We start from the raw sequence: 17,102 nt of genomic DNA, 5'->3' as shown, positions 1-17,102 counted from the left end.
AATGATGTTACATGCACTTATTATATTAAACATCAATCAATGTTGAATCAATTGGAGTTACGGTTGTGAAATATAAGGTCTTTATTTACTTACTGGGTTATTTTTTGATAATGATCTCTTTAATTTGAAGTTAAGAAGTTCAAGTGAAACATCTTCACCATCAAACCCCTGCAAGCAATAATTTCAAATACATAAACATTTCAAAATCACAAGACAAATTTCTATATAGTATTATTGTTTTGTTTAATTCTCGTTTGTAGTGTCACACAATTAATAATTTTAGAGATTAAAAAAATGAATATAAATAATTAATTGAAAAAATCATGAAAATACCAAATATTACCTCAAATTCATTTTTTTTTGTCTGTTCAGTTTCATGAGCTGTCATTTCTGACTCTTTAAATTTTAGCGATCTTTTTTCAGTCAGTATTTGCAGGTTCTTTTTGGGAGCTATAATTTTCAGTTCATTAAATTCTTCCTCAGTTTCCTCCATTGTCAATTCTGGTATCGAATCTGATTGATTATACGCCACCTCTTCCGCCTCGGCATCTTTTTCTTCAGTTCCCAATTCTGTTTCACTCGCCTCAGCTCGTTGGTTCTGAACCTCGGTTTCCTCCGTTGTCAATCCTAACTCAGTTACCATCACATTTTTCTCTGTTGACACTGCGGTATTAACTTCTATACCAATTTTTTTGGGTATCGAATCTGATTGATCACCCCCAACCTTTTCTGCCTTGGCATCTTTTTCTTCAGTTCCCAATTCCGTTTCACCCGCCTCAGCACATTGGTTCTGAACCTTGGTTTCCTCCGTTGTCAATTCTGGCTCAGTGACCATCACATTTTTCTCTGTTGACACTGAGGTATTAACTTCTATACCCATTTTTTAGGGTATCGAATTTGATTGATTATACCCCACCTCTTCGGCATTGGCATCTTTTTCTTCAGTTCCCAATTCCGTTTCACTCGTCTCAGCACGTTGGTTCTGAACCCGTTTTAAATCTGTTTTTTTAAAACAGTGTTTATGCCATGTCATTCCACAGCCTACAAAAACATCAGAATGATTAGATAACTTTAAAACTGCTAGGTTAAAATGGCAGATTATTATTACACAACATTCATCTTGCACTGTTACAAAAAGGTTACTCTCTATATTTTAGTCATAAAAGTTTAGCAAAAATAGTATTTAGAAGGCCAGAGTATCTTTAATTATATTGAGTGGTGTGCCAAATACAAAATATAATTGACTATTGGCTGATTTTTAATTAAATTAATGAGTCAAAACAGTCTTTACCTCAGTATTTTGTCCCTTTCTAGGTTTACACAAAGCTTCAAATTGCAAGTTCAATCATAGACAAAAAAATTTTTAAAAATTTAAATAAAATTGTAGAGATAGAAGCTGTGGGCAAATTTATTCAATATAAATACAAAGACAAGCGTCTCATTTAGTTCTATGTTCAATGTAGAATAAAAAAATACTAAGATTTTATAAATTTATGAAATATAATTGAAGTATTAAGTACTTTAATTTGGTTTTTTTTTAACTGTTTAAGGGAGCCTCAAGAAATAACCCGACGCGTGAGGTGGAGTCTACCACGCGAAAACGGTCGACCACGCGTCGGTGGCCTATTAAAATGTCAAATTAGCCTCTTGTGTCATCAACCCGTCAACGGCGCGTCGCCCACACTTATATTGATACGATCAGGACATACCACTTTGTATAACATGTGCATAATTTTGAAAACAGCCTATTGAATATTCTTTGCAATAACGACGTGTTGTTAAGGAATTTGCAGTAAGAATCACGTTAGTTGGAGTTTTTTTTACACAACTTCGAATTTTTAATTTTATTGCCAAGGCCAATTTGTGGATGAAAAGATCCATAGTTACGTGCTTATTTCACTAAAAATAAATATAAGATAAGAACTAAAAGTGCTATACTGTACTGTATACTGATATTTTCTTTCATAATAAAAATAAGTGTTTCTTGTGTGTTTTCGGCGTCAAACATTCCAGTAACAATATATTTAGCCACACTGTTTCTAGTATGAACAAAAAAAAACTCTTTTATTATTATTATTGAATTTAAGATTTCGTTAATTATCAAAAGCGTATTTTGATTATTGTAGGCCTAAATCATGAATAAATGCCTTATTAAAGACTCGCACGCAATGGATATAACTTATTGAGAAACTAGCTAGAAAAAATAAATACGTTTATCTACATGATATTAGTTATTTAACCTGCCTAGCTCAAATCATCAAATATCCAGCTTGGATGCTACTGACTCTCGTAAAGTATGGACGTGTTTTGAATATTGTGGATTCCAGTTCCCATAAAGGACCCTTTGTTTCCAATCAACTTGCGTTCATACCACAGCATGTCCAAACTAGGAAAGGCTAAGCGGCAGAGACAATTATCGTCGCTGGACAGCTCAGCAGAAGAAATAGTAGTAGGCCTACAGGTAGAAGATAAGGATAAAAACTTATCAGAAATTGTAAAAATGTTAACGGAATTAATTAGTGATATAAAAGAAGTGAAAGAAAAACTTGATAAAGCGGAAGCCAACAATATTGTGCAGCTTAATGAAATTAGAAACTTAAAGGAAGAAAATAGAGAGTTGAGGAAAAGAATCGGAGATTTAGAAACAACGGTTGAGAACATGGACATAGGCATAGAGGATATAAAATATGAACTGTCTTTAAAAGTGAACTCAAGTGAGTACCAACAGATGGAAAATAGAGTAGAACTCGAAGGTAAGCATGTTAACTATGAAATCATAAGAAAGAAAGTTGAGGACCTAGAGAATCGCTCAAGACGAAACAACGTTATTTTTTATGAAATACCAGAGGAAAGCGAAGGAAGATATTGTAAACAATTTATGGAAGAATTTGTAAATAAAGGATTTGGTTACGAAGTGGAGATAGAGAGAGCGCATAGAATTGGTACACGTAAGTTGAAAAATAAAAAACCCAGACCAATAATAATTAAACTTTTAAATTATAAAGATCGAGAATTATTACTAAAAGAATCTGGAAAGCTGAAAGAAAAAAAATTTAAAGGAAAAAGTATTTTTTTTATCAAATGACGTGTCCAAAATAGTAAGAGAGGAAAGAAAAAAATTAAACAAAGAGAAAAAACGATTAAGAAGCGAGGGGAAATTTGCGAAAATCCCTTGGTCTGTCCCAGCGACTCTGATTACAAAACTTGAAAATGGGAAGTATACTCGTTTGTCCGTTGATGACGTGGTACGAAACGGACAGGTTTAAGTCAAGCACAAAAATGAGAAGCTGATAAGACTAATCTAACGTAACCAAAATTTGTACATAATTTTCATATCGTGATGCAAGATTTACTTTTTTTCTCTTAATTTTCTTTTTTTTCCGGTTCTGAAATATCCACTTGAATTATTATACAATGGAACCTCGATTTTACAAACCTCAATTTTATGAACCCTCAATTTTACATACACCTAAATCCACTAAAAATGTTATAGACCTATATTAAGAATTTAGCAAAGTTTAACTAAATCTAATGTAAAATATGTTAAAATTAACCAATATAAGTTCAAAATGTATTACAAATCTGTATTATAATAGAATTATAAAGTAAATAGGACAATAACTAAACTCGATTTTACAAATCCTCTTTTTTTACATACCCCTTCTGGTCCAATACGGTATGTAAAGTCGAGGTTCTACTGTATATTATATTATATTTAATCGTACTTTCACTCAAAGCTTAACTTAAATGTTGACATCCAAGTAGCAATTTCATTAAAAGGAAAAAACCATCTTGTCCTTCATACACTTATGTTTAGGGACATTATTATACTGTACCGGTACATTGTAAATGACAAATTACTTTTTCTCAAATATTCTAAAAGGCAATTTACTTTAAGATTTAGCCATTATGCAAAGGGTATTTTGGTTGACCATTGCTCTATAACTCAGTTTTTAAAGTTTAACCGTGTCTGCCAATTCGATAAATCCTATTGTTATGATTTTATCTGTGATAGTTCCCAAAATTTAGCGAAATACAACTTTAATTCAAATTTATATATTTATAATACTTTTGCAAATGATACCCAAACTTATGTTAGCCAAATTACGTATGGATATCAATTAGAGGAAAACGAATTTACTTATGTTAAGGAAAACAAATTTACTATTTATTAATGTTAAAGAAAATGCGACAAAGAATTTCATGTTAGTTGTATATAAGGTTTTCATATACAGCAAGTTTTTTATGTATTTAAATTGTGTAAATGACTCAAGAAAATATTAAAATAATATCCTATAATTGTAGAGGATTGGGTGATAAATTCAAAAGGCTTGACGTATTTCACTACTTAAAAAGCAAACAATGTTCAATTTATTGCTTACAAGACGTTCACTGGACATCCGATATGGAAGACGCCATAAGAAATGAGTGGGGTTCACAATGTTACTTTAACTCCTATAAAGGCAACAGTCGCGGGGTCGCAATCCTTTTCAACAATAATTTAACTTATACAGTACATGGAAACTTAAAAGACGATAATGGAAATATTCTTGTCCTTGATGTAGATCTGGAAGGTATAAGAATTAGTTTAGTTAATATATATGGCCCAAACACAGACTCTCCAGAATTTTTCTTAAAAACGCTAGAAATGGTCGAAACATTCGACAACGCTTTTTCAATTTTTTGTGGTGATTGGAATCTTACCCTAAACCCCAAATTAGACTGTAGTAACTACGTTAACATAAACAATCCTAGAGCCCGTGCGGTAGTTACGGACTGGTGCGAAACAGGAAATTTAGTCGATCCATGGCGTATTTTTCATCCATTAGAGAGAAGGTATTCTTGGAGACTAAAAAATGTTAAGAAACAAGCCTGTCTAGATTTTTTTTTAAAAACTATTTTCTGAACTATTGACAAAAGTTGAAAATTGCGAAATCTTACCAAGTTATAGAGCAGATCATTCAATTGTCACTATAGAATTAAATTTTAGGGTGACCGAACGTGGCAAAAGATATTGGAAATTTAATAATTCCTGCCTTAGAGATATAGAGTATGTTGAACTAATTAAATCTGTTATAACCAATATAATAGTTCAATATGCAGTAACCTTAAAAATACAACCTTAAAAACTTAAATTTAATTAATTCAAAAGATATTTATTTCACTGTTAATGATCAACTCTATTTCGAGACTCTGTTGATGGAAATAAGATCAGCAACAATTCAATACGCAGCTCGTAAAAAACGCCTAAACTATGCCCACGAAAAAAACATTGAACGCGAAATAGAATTTCTATCCGAAAAACTTAATAAAAATCCAAACGACTACGATATAGCCCAATATAATGAAAAACAAAAAGATCTTGAAAATATTAGGAAAATACGTATAGATGGGTCGATAATGAGATCAAAGGCGAAATGGACCGAATATGGTGAAAAATCAAATAAATACTTTTTTTTCTATATTTGGCATTACGAAATGAACTGGTTATGTCCATTATATCTACTTTTAAAAGAATTTTCGGTAAGCCCAACATGTCTTAACATTATTGTTGTCATCCCTTGTGATAGTAGCCTGGTACACTACACCACTGGTTAGGCATTTACCAGATAAGGGGGGCATTCATTACGGCAATTGCATTGATTTGTATCCAATTGTGCATCATTACTTAATACCTATTTGTTGTGAGCAGATATTATAGAGCCAATGTTTGGCATGCAACTGTAACTTATTTTAATAGTGTTCCTATTAAATAATTTTCTAAGAATATGGTCGGGTTGGAAGCACTTGGGTTTATATTTTATATTTTGAATGGGTTATATTTCAGTTCATAGTTAAATCCGCTTTCAAAGAGAGCTTCCTGGTATGGTTTCTTGGTTTCGTCGAATGCTGCTTTGCTGGAAGAAATATTGGACGGCCTTTTGTTTATGCCTTCTGGTATGTTTTTTACTATTGATGGTGGATGATTGCTCTTGCAGTTGACATAGCGCGGCTTGTTATTCTCTTTTATGTAGGGTTTGTAGCTTCCGTCATTGAGATTAAGTAAGTTTTAACTACGACTGAATCAAGTCCTAGATATAGTTCAACTGAAGATGACTGGCATAATTCATAATAGACCATCATTCACTTAATTAAATTTCTATAATAATAACTATATTAGTTGTTAACATATTACAATAAAGAAATTGAGCAGTCACCGAAAATTTGCTTTCTTTGGAGAACTATTATAGTTGAGCACGAGCGAGGGTGGCGCCATCTTTGTTGCTGTCTCTTATACACATCTAGATGTGTATAAGAGACAGGTATATAGGTGGTTTCGTAGTCTTAGATGGTTTGTCTGAAACCAAACATCCACTCCTACTGTACAGGTCATTTACTAGTGCCGTCAACTGCAATGCATTTGCTACTAGAACTTCTCACCAAACATCACTGTCAACAGAATGGGCCACGACCAGTTTCAAGTCCCAGTGGGCCAGATGGTGTGCACAATAATCAAAACAGCGGACCGTACAGTCGACCTGCTTCAAGTCCTGGTGGACCCGATGGTGTGCCCGCCAATCAACACAATGGACTATACAAACGACCTGCTTCAAGTGACCAATCACACCAAAGTGGCGAGTTAGTGATAAGGTCTGTGCAGATTAAGTATTCTATTATTAACTGTCTCTTATACACATCTAGATGCTGATTGATGACCACTACAGAACATGGCTAGACCAAACACTTATCAGGATATACAGGCCTGATAGTATAAATACTGTACAAATACTCGAGTGATAATATAATTAATGTCGAAATATTGAATCACTACAAGTTATTGTATCAATACTTGGATCATGTATTTTATGCTATATTTGAGACATCAATGGACCATTCCGTTTTTGATACACGAATTTCCCCATCGGATTTCCAAAAAAAAAAATGATTAATCCTTCATTAAATGCCAAAATTAGTCAATAAGAAGTGTTTTTTTTTCTCTCGCTTGTTGACAGGCCAACCACCATCCCCGCCTCTGTCTCCAGTATTTACCACGTGCAGAGTAGCCTAGCTATAGCACATCTAACTGTACACAGGCCGCCGCTTTGTGCTAGGCTGCTGAGCGAACACAAAAACAATTCAGTTCTTTGAATAGCATTACGCACACATCTAGGTAATAACATTCCTGCCACACAAAGTAGAGGAATCTACAAAGAGAGCCATGGGAAATTGTTCTTGGAAACGTTTTGGGAATAATTCAGCATATTTACAGTAACTTAAGCCGTATGAAAAAAACACAGGTAATTAAATGATTTCCAATAATACTCAAATATTATATGAACAACTGATTACTTTGATTTGTTTTGGGTCACTTCTTAGATTATTTACTATGCCAGTCCCATTCACGCAGTAGAATGAAAAGTGGTGTATTACTATGAACTACCGTAGACCTACGGTAATCGTTGCAACTGTTTGTTCCTCTTTATTGAACATACGGCTTAGCAGCAGCAGCACACTCCCGCAAGTCGCCGATAAATTTATAGTCAAGTATCAACGATAGTTTATCGGTCACTCCGTTGAATATTCGTTCCAGTTAGTGTTACGTAATACATGCAATGATACTAATTATACGAATAAGATAACAGTGTTTACAATCAACATGTGGTTTGTGTTTGTGATAAGACCAAAAATGATCGATTGGTCGTTTTATGTCGTTTATTAACGACCTTACAAGAGGTCATTAGACCTCGTTTTGAGCTATAGTGGTCTATTGTCCTCGTATTACCATAGGTGAGGCAAATTTAGGGAATGCATACCATCCCAGAGGAAAAGGTGAAGATGAAGCAATAGCAGGGCTGTTTGCTATGACAACTGAGTTAGGTGGTCAAACATTATCTGCCACCAGATGCCTAAATTGTAATCGCTCCTCAGATATGCACCAATTCATTTTGTCTTTTGACAGTAATTTGGCAGCGAATGGAAACATTAGTTGTGCTATCTCAAATGAGATTTCTCTTGCAGCTAGACGTTTAAGGAGGAGATGCAAGAAAGAATGCAGCACTCATAGTTCACCAGTGGTACGTTTACCAAATTTTATCTGCATGGAAGTTCCACTGACAAATTCTAGAAACTTACAACACCCACCATTAACGATTGAGGAGAATATTTGTATCAAAGGTTTTAATTATAGTTTAACAGCTTCACTCTTAATGAGACCTGGTAATTTTTTTACTATAGTAAAGTATATAGGTGGTTTCGTAGTCTTAGATGGTTTGTCTGAAACCAAACATCCACTCCTACTGTACAGGTCATTTACTAGTGCCGTCAACTGCAATGCATTTACTACTAGAACTTCTCACCAAACATCACTGTCAACAGAATGGGCCACGACCAGTTTCAAGTCCCAGTGGGCCAGATGGTGTGCACAATAATCAAAACAGCGGACCGTACAGTCGACCTACTTCAAGTCCTGGTGGACCCGATGGTGTGCCCGCCAATCAACACAATGGACTATACAAACGACCTGCTTCAAGTGACCAATCACACCAAAGTGGCGAGTTAGTGATAAGGTCTGTGCAGATTAAGTATTCTATTATTAATGGAGAGCTATTTTTAGAATGCAGACCAATATTAAACTTGGCCGGTCTGAAAAAACATTTAGATAAAAAGGGATTTGTTTACGTGGACAAGAAATTAGCCAATAGTGGGTTTTTGCGAGAAGAGCCTTTTGTGCTTTATCCAAATTCAAAGAAGTGGAAGTTTATAAGTTATAATGCTTTACTTGAAATTCTGAACAGTAAAAATCAAAGAGAGAGTTTACAACTTTAAAAAAAGATCTCAAAGATATATTTCTACAGGGCTTTTTGAAAAGGAGTGCTGTATACAATGACAGTAAAACACTTGGTCCAGGAAAGAAATACATGAGGAAGGAAACCACAAAGCAGAAATTAAGACAGTGCTGCACCAATGAAAACAAAGATAAGATGCTGGAAGCAATGACTACTTTAATTCAGCCAGTTAAGAGAAAGGGCTGTTTAGACATAGACGACATCAAAACCTTGCTATCCTCAGCAAAATCGTCAAAAAAAAGAAATGCATGCAATATGCTCCAAGAAATACAGGGTATTCCTCTTTCGGTTGAAGATGTGATCCATTTTGAAGAAAATCTTTCAGGTACCAGGTTAGTGGAAGCTTTAAGAAAGAACAAAAGAAAGAGCTCAAAAGGCAATTTATTTTTCAGAATTCAAATCAATTTTATTGCCTACAAGAACGTTTTCTGGATGGAAGATAGACCCATCTAGGCTGCATGAAGTTAACACGTTTCTTTATTATTGGCTAGATAACAAAATAAGTTGGAGAATTTATGGCGATGGTAGGGAGCTGGGTGGTCGTCCCAGTACATATGTAGCTTTAAGCATATTAAATAATGAGGCTGCATTATATGATAAATTATATCAAACACCTAAAGGTATCTTTCCCATATCTGTTTTTTATGAAACTGATTCCAGGCAAAACCTAGAGCTCAATTTGGGTTATAAATCTACTTCGTGGATAGATCATTTTGTTAGGAGTAAGCCACATCATGACTAGCAGGTGATGAAATGTTTCTCGAAAAAGTTTTAGATGATGGTGACAGTGATTTAGCCCCAAACTCTACTGATGGTTGGTGCATCTATAAAAAGAGGCACAAGGATACAAAGATAGATGTACACCCAAAGTTGAAAACTCGTCTAGGTTTGGATTTCAAAATTGAAAGGGAGCATCCGACCTCAATTGTTCCATTAATACCAACTTTGAAAACTGCAATTTGTCTCTTACATTGTGTGGCACGATCAGTTGAGAAGTTTCTGATTTCAACTGCGACTGCAGGTGTAGATTATGTGGTTCCGCGGAGAACCTCCAGCGCGAACACCTACTACAATGTGAGTGAGTTGTAGGGGATTTGGTCTCCTTTGACGCTTCGGCCCTTCTAAATTTGGAGAGAGCGTTAATTGCTACCCTGCCACTGGGTTGAGGAAAAAAAATATATAAATTTAAAAAAAATAATAATTGTCATCAGGTTGTTTTAGCTCTTTTCTTCCTGTGAAGAATGTATTCAATTTTTGAATAAAACATTACACAATAAAAAATATTCTTAAAACAAACTTTAGTCGAATTTCAAACAAGAACTTCATTTAGTGCTAGTTGAAACTTCAATTTCAAATGTATTCACAAACAACATAGTCAAAGTTTTAACTACGACTGAATCAAGTCCTAGATATAGTTCAACTGAAGATGACTGGCATAATTCATAATAGACCATCATTCACTTAATTAAATTTCTATAATAATAACTATATTAGTTGTTAACATATTACAATAAAGAAATTGAGCAGTCACCGAAAATTTGCTTTCTTTGGAGAACTATTATAGTTGAGCACGAGCGAGGGTGGCGCCATCTTTGTTGTTGTTATGGTGAAGACAGGTGATCGCAACGCGAGGTGATTTGAAAAGTTAAAAAGCAGGAGAAAAAAAAACGTGAACTAGCTGAAAAAGAGGCCAGGAAAGTAGAAAGAGAAAAGAAAAAGAGAATGAGGAATAGAAGATGTGCGCCGAGGCCATTGGCAAGAGTAGTTTTGAGAAGAAGGTATTGTTATTATTAACGTCATCTTCATTATCATAATCATCGTTATTTTTATATTTTATTATTGTGATTTTTACGATTATTATATTCTTTAAAGATATTATTATTATTATTATTATTATTATTATTATTACCTGCATCATTTATTTTGTTACAGGTAATATCGTCTATGGAGCCGACATTTCAGGTGGCATTATACAGTGACCGCTGCTATGCAAAACTTAAAGAACTTTTCCATATGTACCGTAATGGCTTAGTTAAAAATACCAAACCAGGGAAGCAATTGAAACAGTCGGTAAGTACATAAGCACTCAAGACTATTAATGCAATAGTGTAAATATTCCTGAGAAGCAAATGAGTCAGAAAACAAAATAGGTCTACAATCAAAATTTGATCTAGTGGAACCTATTAGTAGAAAAAGTATATATAATAACAAGAACTTTGTTTTTCAAATACAATTTACACATAAGTTCCATATTTAGTTTTTCATGAACCTGCAAGGTCTGTCAGATGTCGTTTCACTGTCTTAACATCTGTAACAGACGGTAATCGGACTATAAAAGAAGCCGAGCAGGATGCACGAAATACAAAACTACTAAAGGATATTAAAAGAAAATTCCTAAAGACCACAAAAATGCTAACTTGGGAGGAAGCAGAAGTACGATTTCCTCAACATACAACTGAAGCTGCTCTTCGCAAGTTTATAACACCAAGTAAGATTATGGGGTTTGTTGTTTTAATAACATGAGAGAGCAGATAGTGTAATTGTATCTCTTACATAATGTTTTTTTATATACTGTAATCGTTTTTAAGAGCTTTAAGTATAGTGACTAACTGCCCATCTTTGTGTCAGACTAATGGTTTTAAAGTAATTGGACTGGTATTTAATAGACAGAGATGATGTGAAAATAAACAATACTGTAGCAATAAAACACTTAAATGCTAAAATAATGTAACTATTTTTACAAGAATGTCTCATGAAAATTGCGTTATAGTTGTTAAAAAAAACATTTGGTAAACGCACTTGGATGCATGAATAATTATATACACAGTGGTCAGTGATATTTGGATTTTATTAAAGGTCATTGAAATGTTTTTATATAATACTACTGTATTACTAAGTAGATTCTTATCAATGTAACAAACTAATAAATTTTGTTACATTTTGCAATATTTTATACAATATGTAAAATCAAAATTATTTTTTTTAAATCAAAAGCAAGGTTTTTGATTAAATAATATTTTTATTGAATATTTTCTTGATAGGAATGTTGTCGAAAAACGAAATGCCGACAGGCTTGTTGAACCATTGCCACGATGCGCAACTATGGGAGCAACAGCAGCAATATGACAGCTCAGAACCCGCATCTACAGTAAATATTATGACTCAGCAAGGGCTACATTCCAAATGCCACGGAATGCCCAGTCCATCCAATGGACGAATAATTACAGATTTTGCAAATGCTTCAAATATGAGACTGAATCGCGGTCTGCTTGTGTTGACCAAGGTATGTGGATATATAGGCCTATTTTCTGTTCTCTAGAAATGTACAGATACTAGGAAACGTGTATGTAAGTTTAATGACAAAAGTACATATATACAGAGATACAAGAAAACAAGACTGAAAATGAAAATAAATTAGAACCAAACAATATTTCTAACTGTATTAAAAGAGAACTAGCAAACTGATTTTTAGTTCTAGAGGGGAATTTTGATATTCCATTAATAATATAATCAACCTTAAAATTGCTTTTTGGCAATTTCTTTTGGAGTTATAGGCCATTGAATACAATTTAATCCTGACGTCACTGGCGAAAAAGGTAACAAAAGATCGTGTAAATATAACATCGTAGGGTATCCGCCGCGTACGATCTTTGCGTGCATGCTGTAACCATAGCTGTAATTCTTCTGTTGACAACCACTGATGCAGTTATAGGCCTATGACTTGATATGCAAGTTACAACAACCATGGTTACAGCATGCACGCAAAGATCGCACGCAAAGATCGCACGCGGCAGATACCATACGCGGCGCTATTTACACGATCTTTTGTTACTTTTTTCGCCAGTGACGTCACAGTAAAATCGTATATAATGGCCTATAACTTAATAACCAATTAACAAAAAACGATTTTAAGGTTGGTTCTATTATTAATGGCATATCAAAAATCTCCTGTAGGACAAAAAATCATTTTGCTAGTTCTCTTTTAAAACAAAAAATAGATGTGCCGTACTAGTCTGATATGATAACAAATGAAACTCAAAAATCGTTTAGTACTTTGAAGACTACTTTTATTTTTGACAGTAAACTAGCTTTCGTGCACACAGTTCATCTGAAGAAGTGCACAAGCTGTTTATCGAAATACTCAAAACCTTCGCAATTCTATAGTTTATCAGGCTTAGAATCATTGAAAATTCTATCATTCCTATTAATATTCTAGCTACAATTGCTTAGCGAAATGGATCGATCAGAGACGTAAACAGGGTTACGCATGCGCGTTATCCAAGTAGGAAACTAACACCGAAGGCGCTCTATATTACATCATTTCTATTTCTTATGTATGCACTTTCAACTTCTTACTACTGCCAGATGATAACATAGTGTCTATTCCCCCCCCACCTGGGGGCATTAGACACTAAAATTGAACTTATTGAACGATGATACTTACGTTCTCAAGGAGAGAAGACAGCAGCAACTGCAGATGACTGCTGATTTATGACTTTAAAGGATCTAGAATGCTTACAATTAAATGATACTTACATTGATGCGGTGAAGTGAAAAACCAATTAGAGAAGCCAGCAAGAGGAATGAGGATAATCCAAGATGGAAACACATTAAACGGAGATGCATGGAAAGGTGGTGTCCTGGCTGGAAAACATTAAATAATAAATTGCAACTTAAAATAGACTAAAGAACATCTGTACATGAAAAGAAATAAAAAAAGTTATTTAAATACACAATGAATCATGTACAAACATGGGTGGGCATAATAATGTTCAATAATTTTTTATTCAACACTGAGGGCCACAGCTAGTTCTGATGTTTCCAGTGTGCTCCTTTATGCACAGTTGCTTAGATACCACTTTATGCTCAGTTTTAACATCTCTTATGGATGATTGGTGTTGGGCCGTACAAAATAAGTAATTTTCAAGCCGCATGTGGCCCGAGGGCCACACTTTGCCGACCTGTGATAACAATATGCAACTTTCATGTTCAATCCAATGTAAATATTCTTAAATTTAATCACTTGTAGTACCATAGAGGACAGTAGTAATCTAGTACGTTTCTGCATATTCCATTTTTTCTAGACTGAATTTGGAGCATTTTGGAGGGCCATACCGTAACTTTGAAAATAACAAAAAATGTCTAATTTTTATAAAACCCCAAATTCTTATAGATTTTTATGTGTCAATCTTCAATGTTGTTTTTAATATAATGGCAATTAAGTATGGTCCCTTGATATTTTGTGTCTCTAAAATGGAAAAATCAAACTATTTAACAACCTTTGAAAACGGCATCTCAAAAAAAATTATGTTCTCCAATTATACAGTAAATTTGAGAAAGTAGAAATAAATGTCTGATTCTATTATTAGTGAGCTTTCGATTCCCTACGGAGAGCTACCTGACCGTCACGAACGCCTCCCGTCCTGTTGTGAAAACATTTTCGATCATTCTACTCGCTGCACGACGGTGGCTCGTACACTAACCTTAAGTTGACGTCAAATGAAAACTTTTTTGCAAACTTTTTCTTAACCTAGCCTGGTATGCGATCTAAGGAACTGAGAATGCCGAATTTACGCGTACTCCGTGAAAACATTGAAAATGAGTATTTATATGGCTTTCTTGATGATGCAGAATTTATGTTTTTATATGACAAAATATGTCACTAATCCAGATTTCCAGTACAAAAACTATGCCCTATTTGATTTAAACGGATACAATGACGACGAGTGTAACAGTTATTTTAGGTAAGGAGAGGCTGCTTGCACAGAAAGCTGAAAGGCCTAGGCTTCGTCTGTCATGCATTACACGCAACTTAAACATTCCCTGGTTCCCAGTGCATCGCTTCCCATCATATTTTAGACCGAACGTTAAATCGAGAGAAGACCGTTCTGGATTTGAACGAGACGGAGAGTACTGAACTTACACACATGCGCAGATACATTTTTGTACCATTTTACCATCCTCTCCTGTCTACCGTCATGGATCGAAAGCTCGCTATTATTAAGCTAGGAGGGCAGTGTTGCATTCTGGCCTCAATACATAATCGAGTCTGCTTCCTTATCGGTTTTGCTGGTGTATGGCTTCAGTATGCAGGTAGTTTACTCACATTTGCTAGGCATCCAGATGGCATTTCGCTACTTCTACATTAACTTTCTACTGTATCTCACAGGTCCTCCGAATCGAGAGACATATACATGAACTGCATTTTGTTTTTAGTTGCGTGCCCTTAATCAGGCCCATGAGCTCTTTGTCTTGTCCGTAGGCCGAAATATGGCATTCTGAAATCCGAAATTATTCAAAATGTCACTTTTCGCGATTCGCGAGTGCGTAAAATGACTAAGTCCAGCAAATTTCAAACGGCCATATCTCAAAAACGACATGGAGTATGACTTTCAAATTTTGCATGTGTTCATATGAGCAACATATCATCATTCTGACCAAATTTCATTAAAATCTGAGGGGGTCACCTGGGGATTTGTTCTGAAACTGGTTGATTTGACATGGAATCACCCATATATTTGCCTGTGAACACCCTATAGGCTAATGTTTTCGGCGCCTACGATATTTCTTCTCACGACCTGTCGCAAAATCAAACATGAAAATTCATCCGCATTTATTTTTTGTGTGGAACACAAAAAATCAAATTTCAGTCTTATTTTACATTTTTTCCATTCTTAGGAATGTCTAAATTCAGTTAAACTAGCAATTCCGTATTATATTTATAAATCTTTATATAACATTATACAAAAATTATATTTTTTTTGAAAATTGAAATTTTGCCGGGAATGGGGCTTTAAGAACCTGTAGTCCGTTTTAAAAAATTCTTGCCATTTCGAGTTTCGCTCACCAAGCTGCATCATTTGGCTACAAAATAAAAACACATTTTTAAAATAGTGTGCTATAGGCCTACCTGCTAATAGGGCCCCCCCACCCCCACCTTGTGGTAGAGTAGCCATCATGGACCTCCACCTGATTTACACACACACACACATGACCCTAACCCCAGCCTAGGCTAGCCTCATTGCAACATACGGTATGATACCTACCTTCCTAGGCTAGGCCCAAAGTCGTTTATCATGGTGCTATAGCCTATAGGCATAGGCCCCCTACTAGGACTTGTGGATACACTAGAATGGGGAGATGGTCTCGCTTTTCAGCCACAGTGAATTCAAAACAGAGAGCGCTGCTGTGAAAAGAGGCCAAGACAATACACCTTAAAACCGCAGCCGTTGTATAGATAGGAAAACAGTACAGATGAGCACAGCTTAGTGGTATAGTGTGATGTCATGCAGCAAGCAAGTTTGGAATCATTCGCAACTTTGTGGTATTTCTTGCCCAACAAAATCAATGAAAACAGTTATAGCCTACACCGCGTCAGACGTTTAACTCAACTCACGTGTACAGCTGATAAATCACTGCCAAAACACGAGCAAGAGTACCCCCCGGTCAGTGTTTAAAAATTTACAAGTTACTTTTTCGCCAACAGATGGCGACAAACAGTTTTCAAAATTCCTTTAAAAAAGATAAAAATAAATATCGTAAAACCTTTTGGTTTTTAGGATGGGCTTCTTTTCAAGATGGACTTCTTTTTCTTTCGAGACTCAAATAGGCCAATTCATGACTCAGTCAAAATGATCAAATAGGTTATACCAACCTGAGATGGATAAACATTTTTTGCTGATTTAGAGATATTACCAAAACCCACTGATTACTAGCCAACTACTATGCAAATAAATACAAGAAAGTTAGGTTAGGTTATTTAGGCAGGTAACGTCAGTTAAATTTACTTCTTTTCACGTTCAAATTTAATTTAAAATGTAACTACCAAGTCAGAATTAAAAAATACAAATCAGGTAATTTAAAATAATGGAATTTATTTTTTTTTTTCAGCTTTAAAATGAACCATTTGATGGCAAGATGCTTATCGCAGGTTACTATACTAGTGTTAATTGGTTATTTACTATAATACCAACTCTTATTTTTATACCTCCTTTTCTAATAGTAATCAGTCACATTTTAGTGATAGGCCTATATCAATATTGACAAACGATTTGCTTCCGGTTGGTTAATAATCTATCCTTTACAATTATGCATACGCGTTGTTACAAAGGTAACATAACCCCAACGGGATGGAGACAAGTAAGCATAAACCGATGACTTTGAATTGCATGGAGTTATCTGTAGTGACATTGTACTAGAGGCTATAATGCTTAGTACATTCATCAAGGATAAGACAATCCACAGTACTTCATTATTGTCCGGATAGTATTGTATTTG

General features: G+C 34.8%; 1 protein-coding gene across 7 annotated transcripts in view; it reads right to left on the bottom strand.

Annotated features, from left to right (window-relative positions):
- Positions 1–16,264, bottom strand: part of LOC117103757 — a 36,259-nt gene extending 19,995 nt beyond the window's left edge. For 6 of the 7 annotated variants that reach the window (XM_033244367.1, XM_033244371.1, XM_033244374.1 and 3 more), the window contains exons 1-4: positions 15,872–16,264; positions 13,362–13,469; positions 344–1,041; positions 94–168 (exon numbers count right to left, since the gene is read on the bottom strand). In XM_033244367.1, coding sequence (XP_033100258.1) covers positions 94–168; positions 344–880 — 612 coding nt within the window. In that variant the 5' untranslated portion in view covers positions 881–1,041; positions 13,362–13,469; positions 15,872–16,264. The remainder of the gene's footprint in view (positions 1–93; positions 169–343; positions 1,042–13,361; positions 13,470–15,871) is intronic. The other variant, XM_033244368.1, reaches the window with a different exon arrangement.
- Between the last annotated feature and the right edge of the window lie 838 nt (positions 16,265–17,102).

This window comes from Anneissia japonica, unplaced genomic scaffold (genome assembly GCF_011630105.1).
Source record: "Anneissia japonica isolate Jap-2015-1 unplaced genomic scaffold, ASM1163010v1 scaffold288230_len64629_cov158, whole genome shotgun sequence".
In the NCBI taxonomy this organism is placed as follows: domain Eukaryota; kingdom Metazoa; phylum Echinodermata; class Crinoidea; order Comatulida; family Comatulidae; genus Anneissia; species Anneissia japonica.
This window is presented reverse-complemented; position numbering and strand designations above follow the sequence as displayed.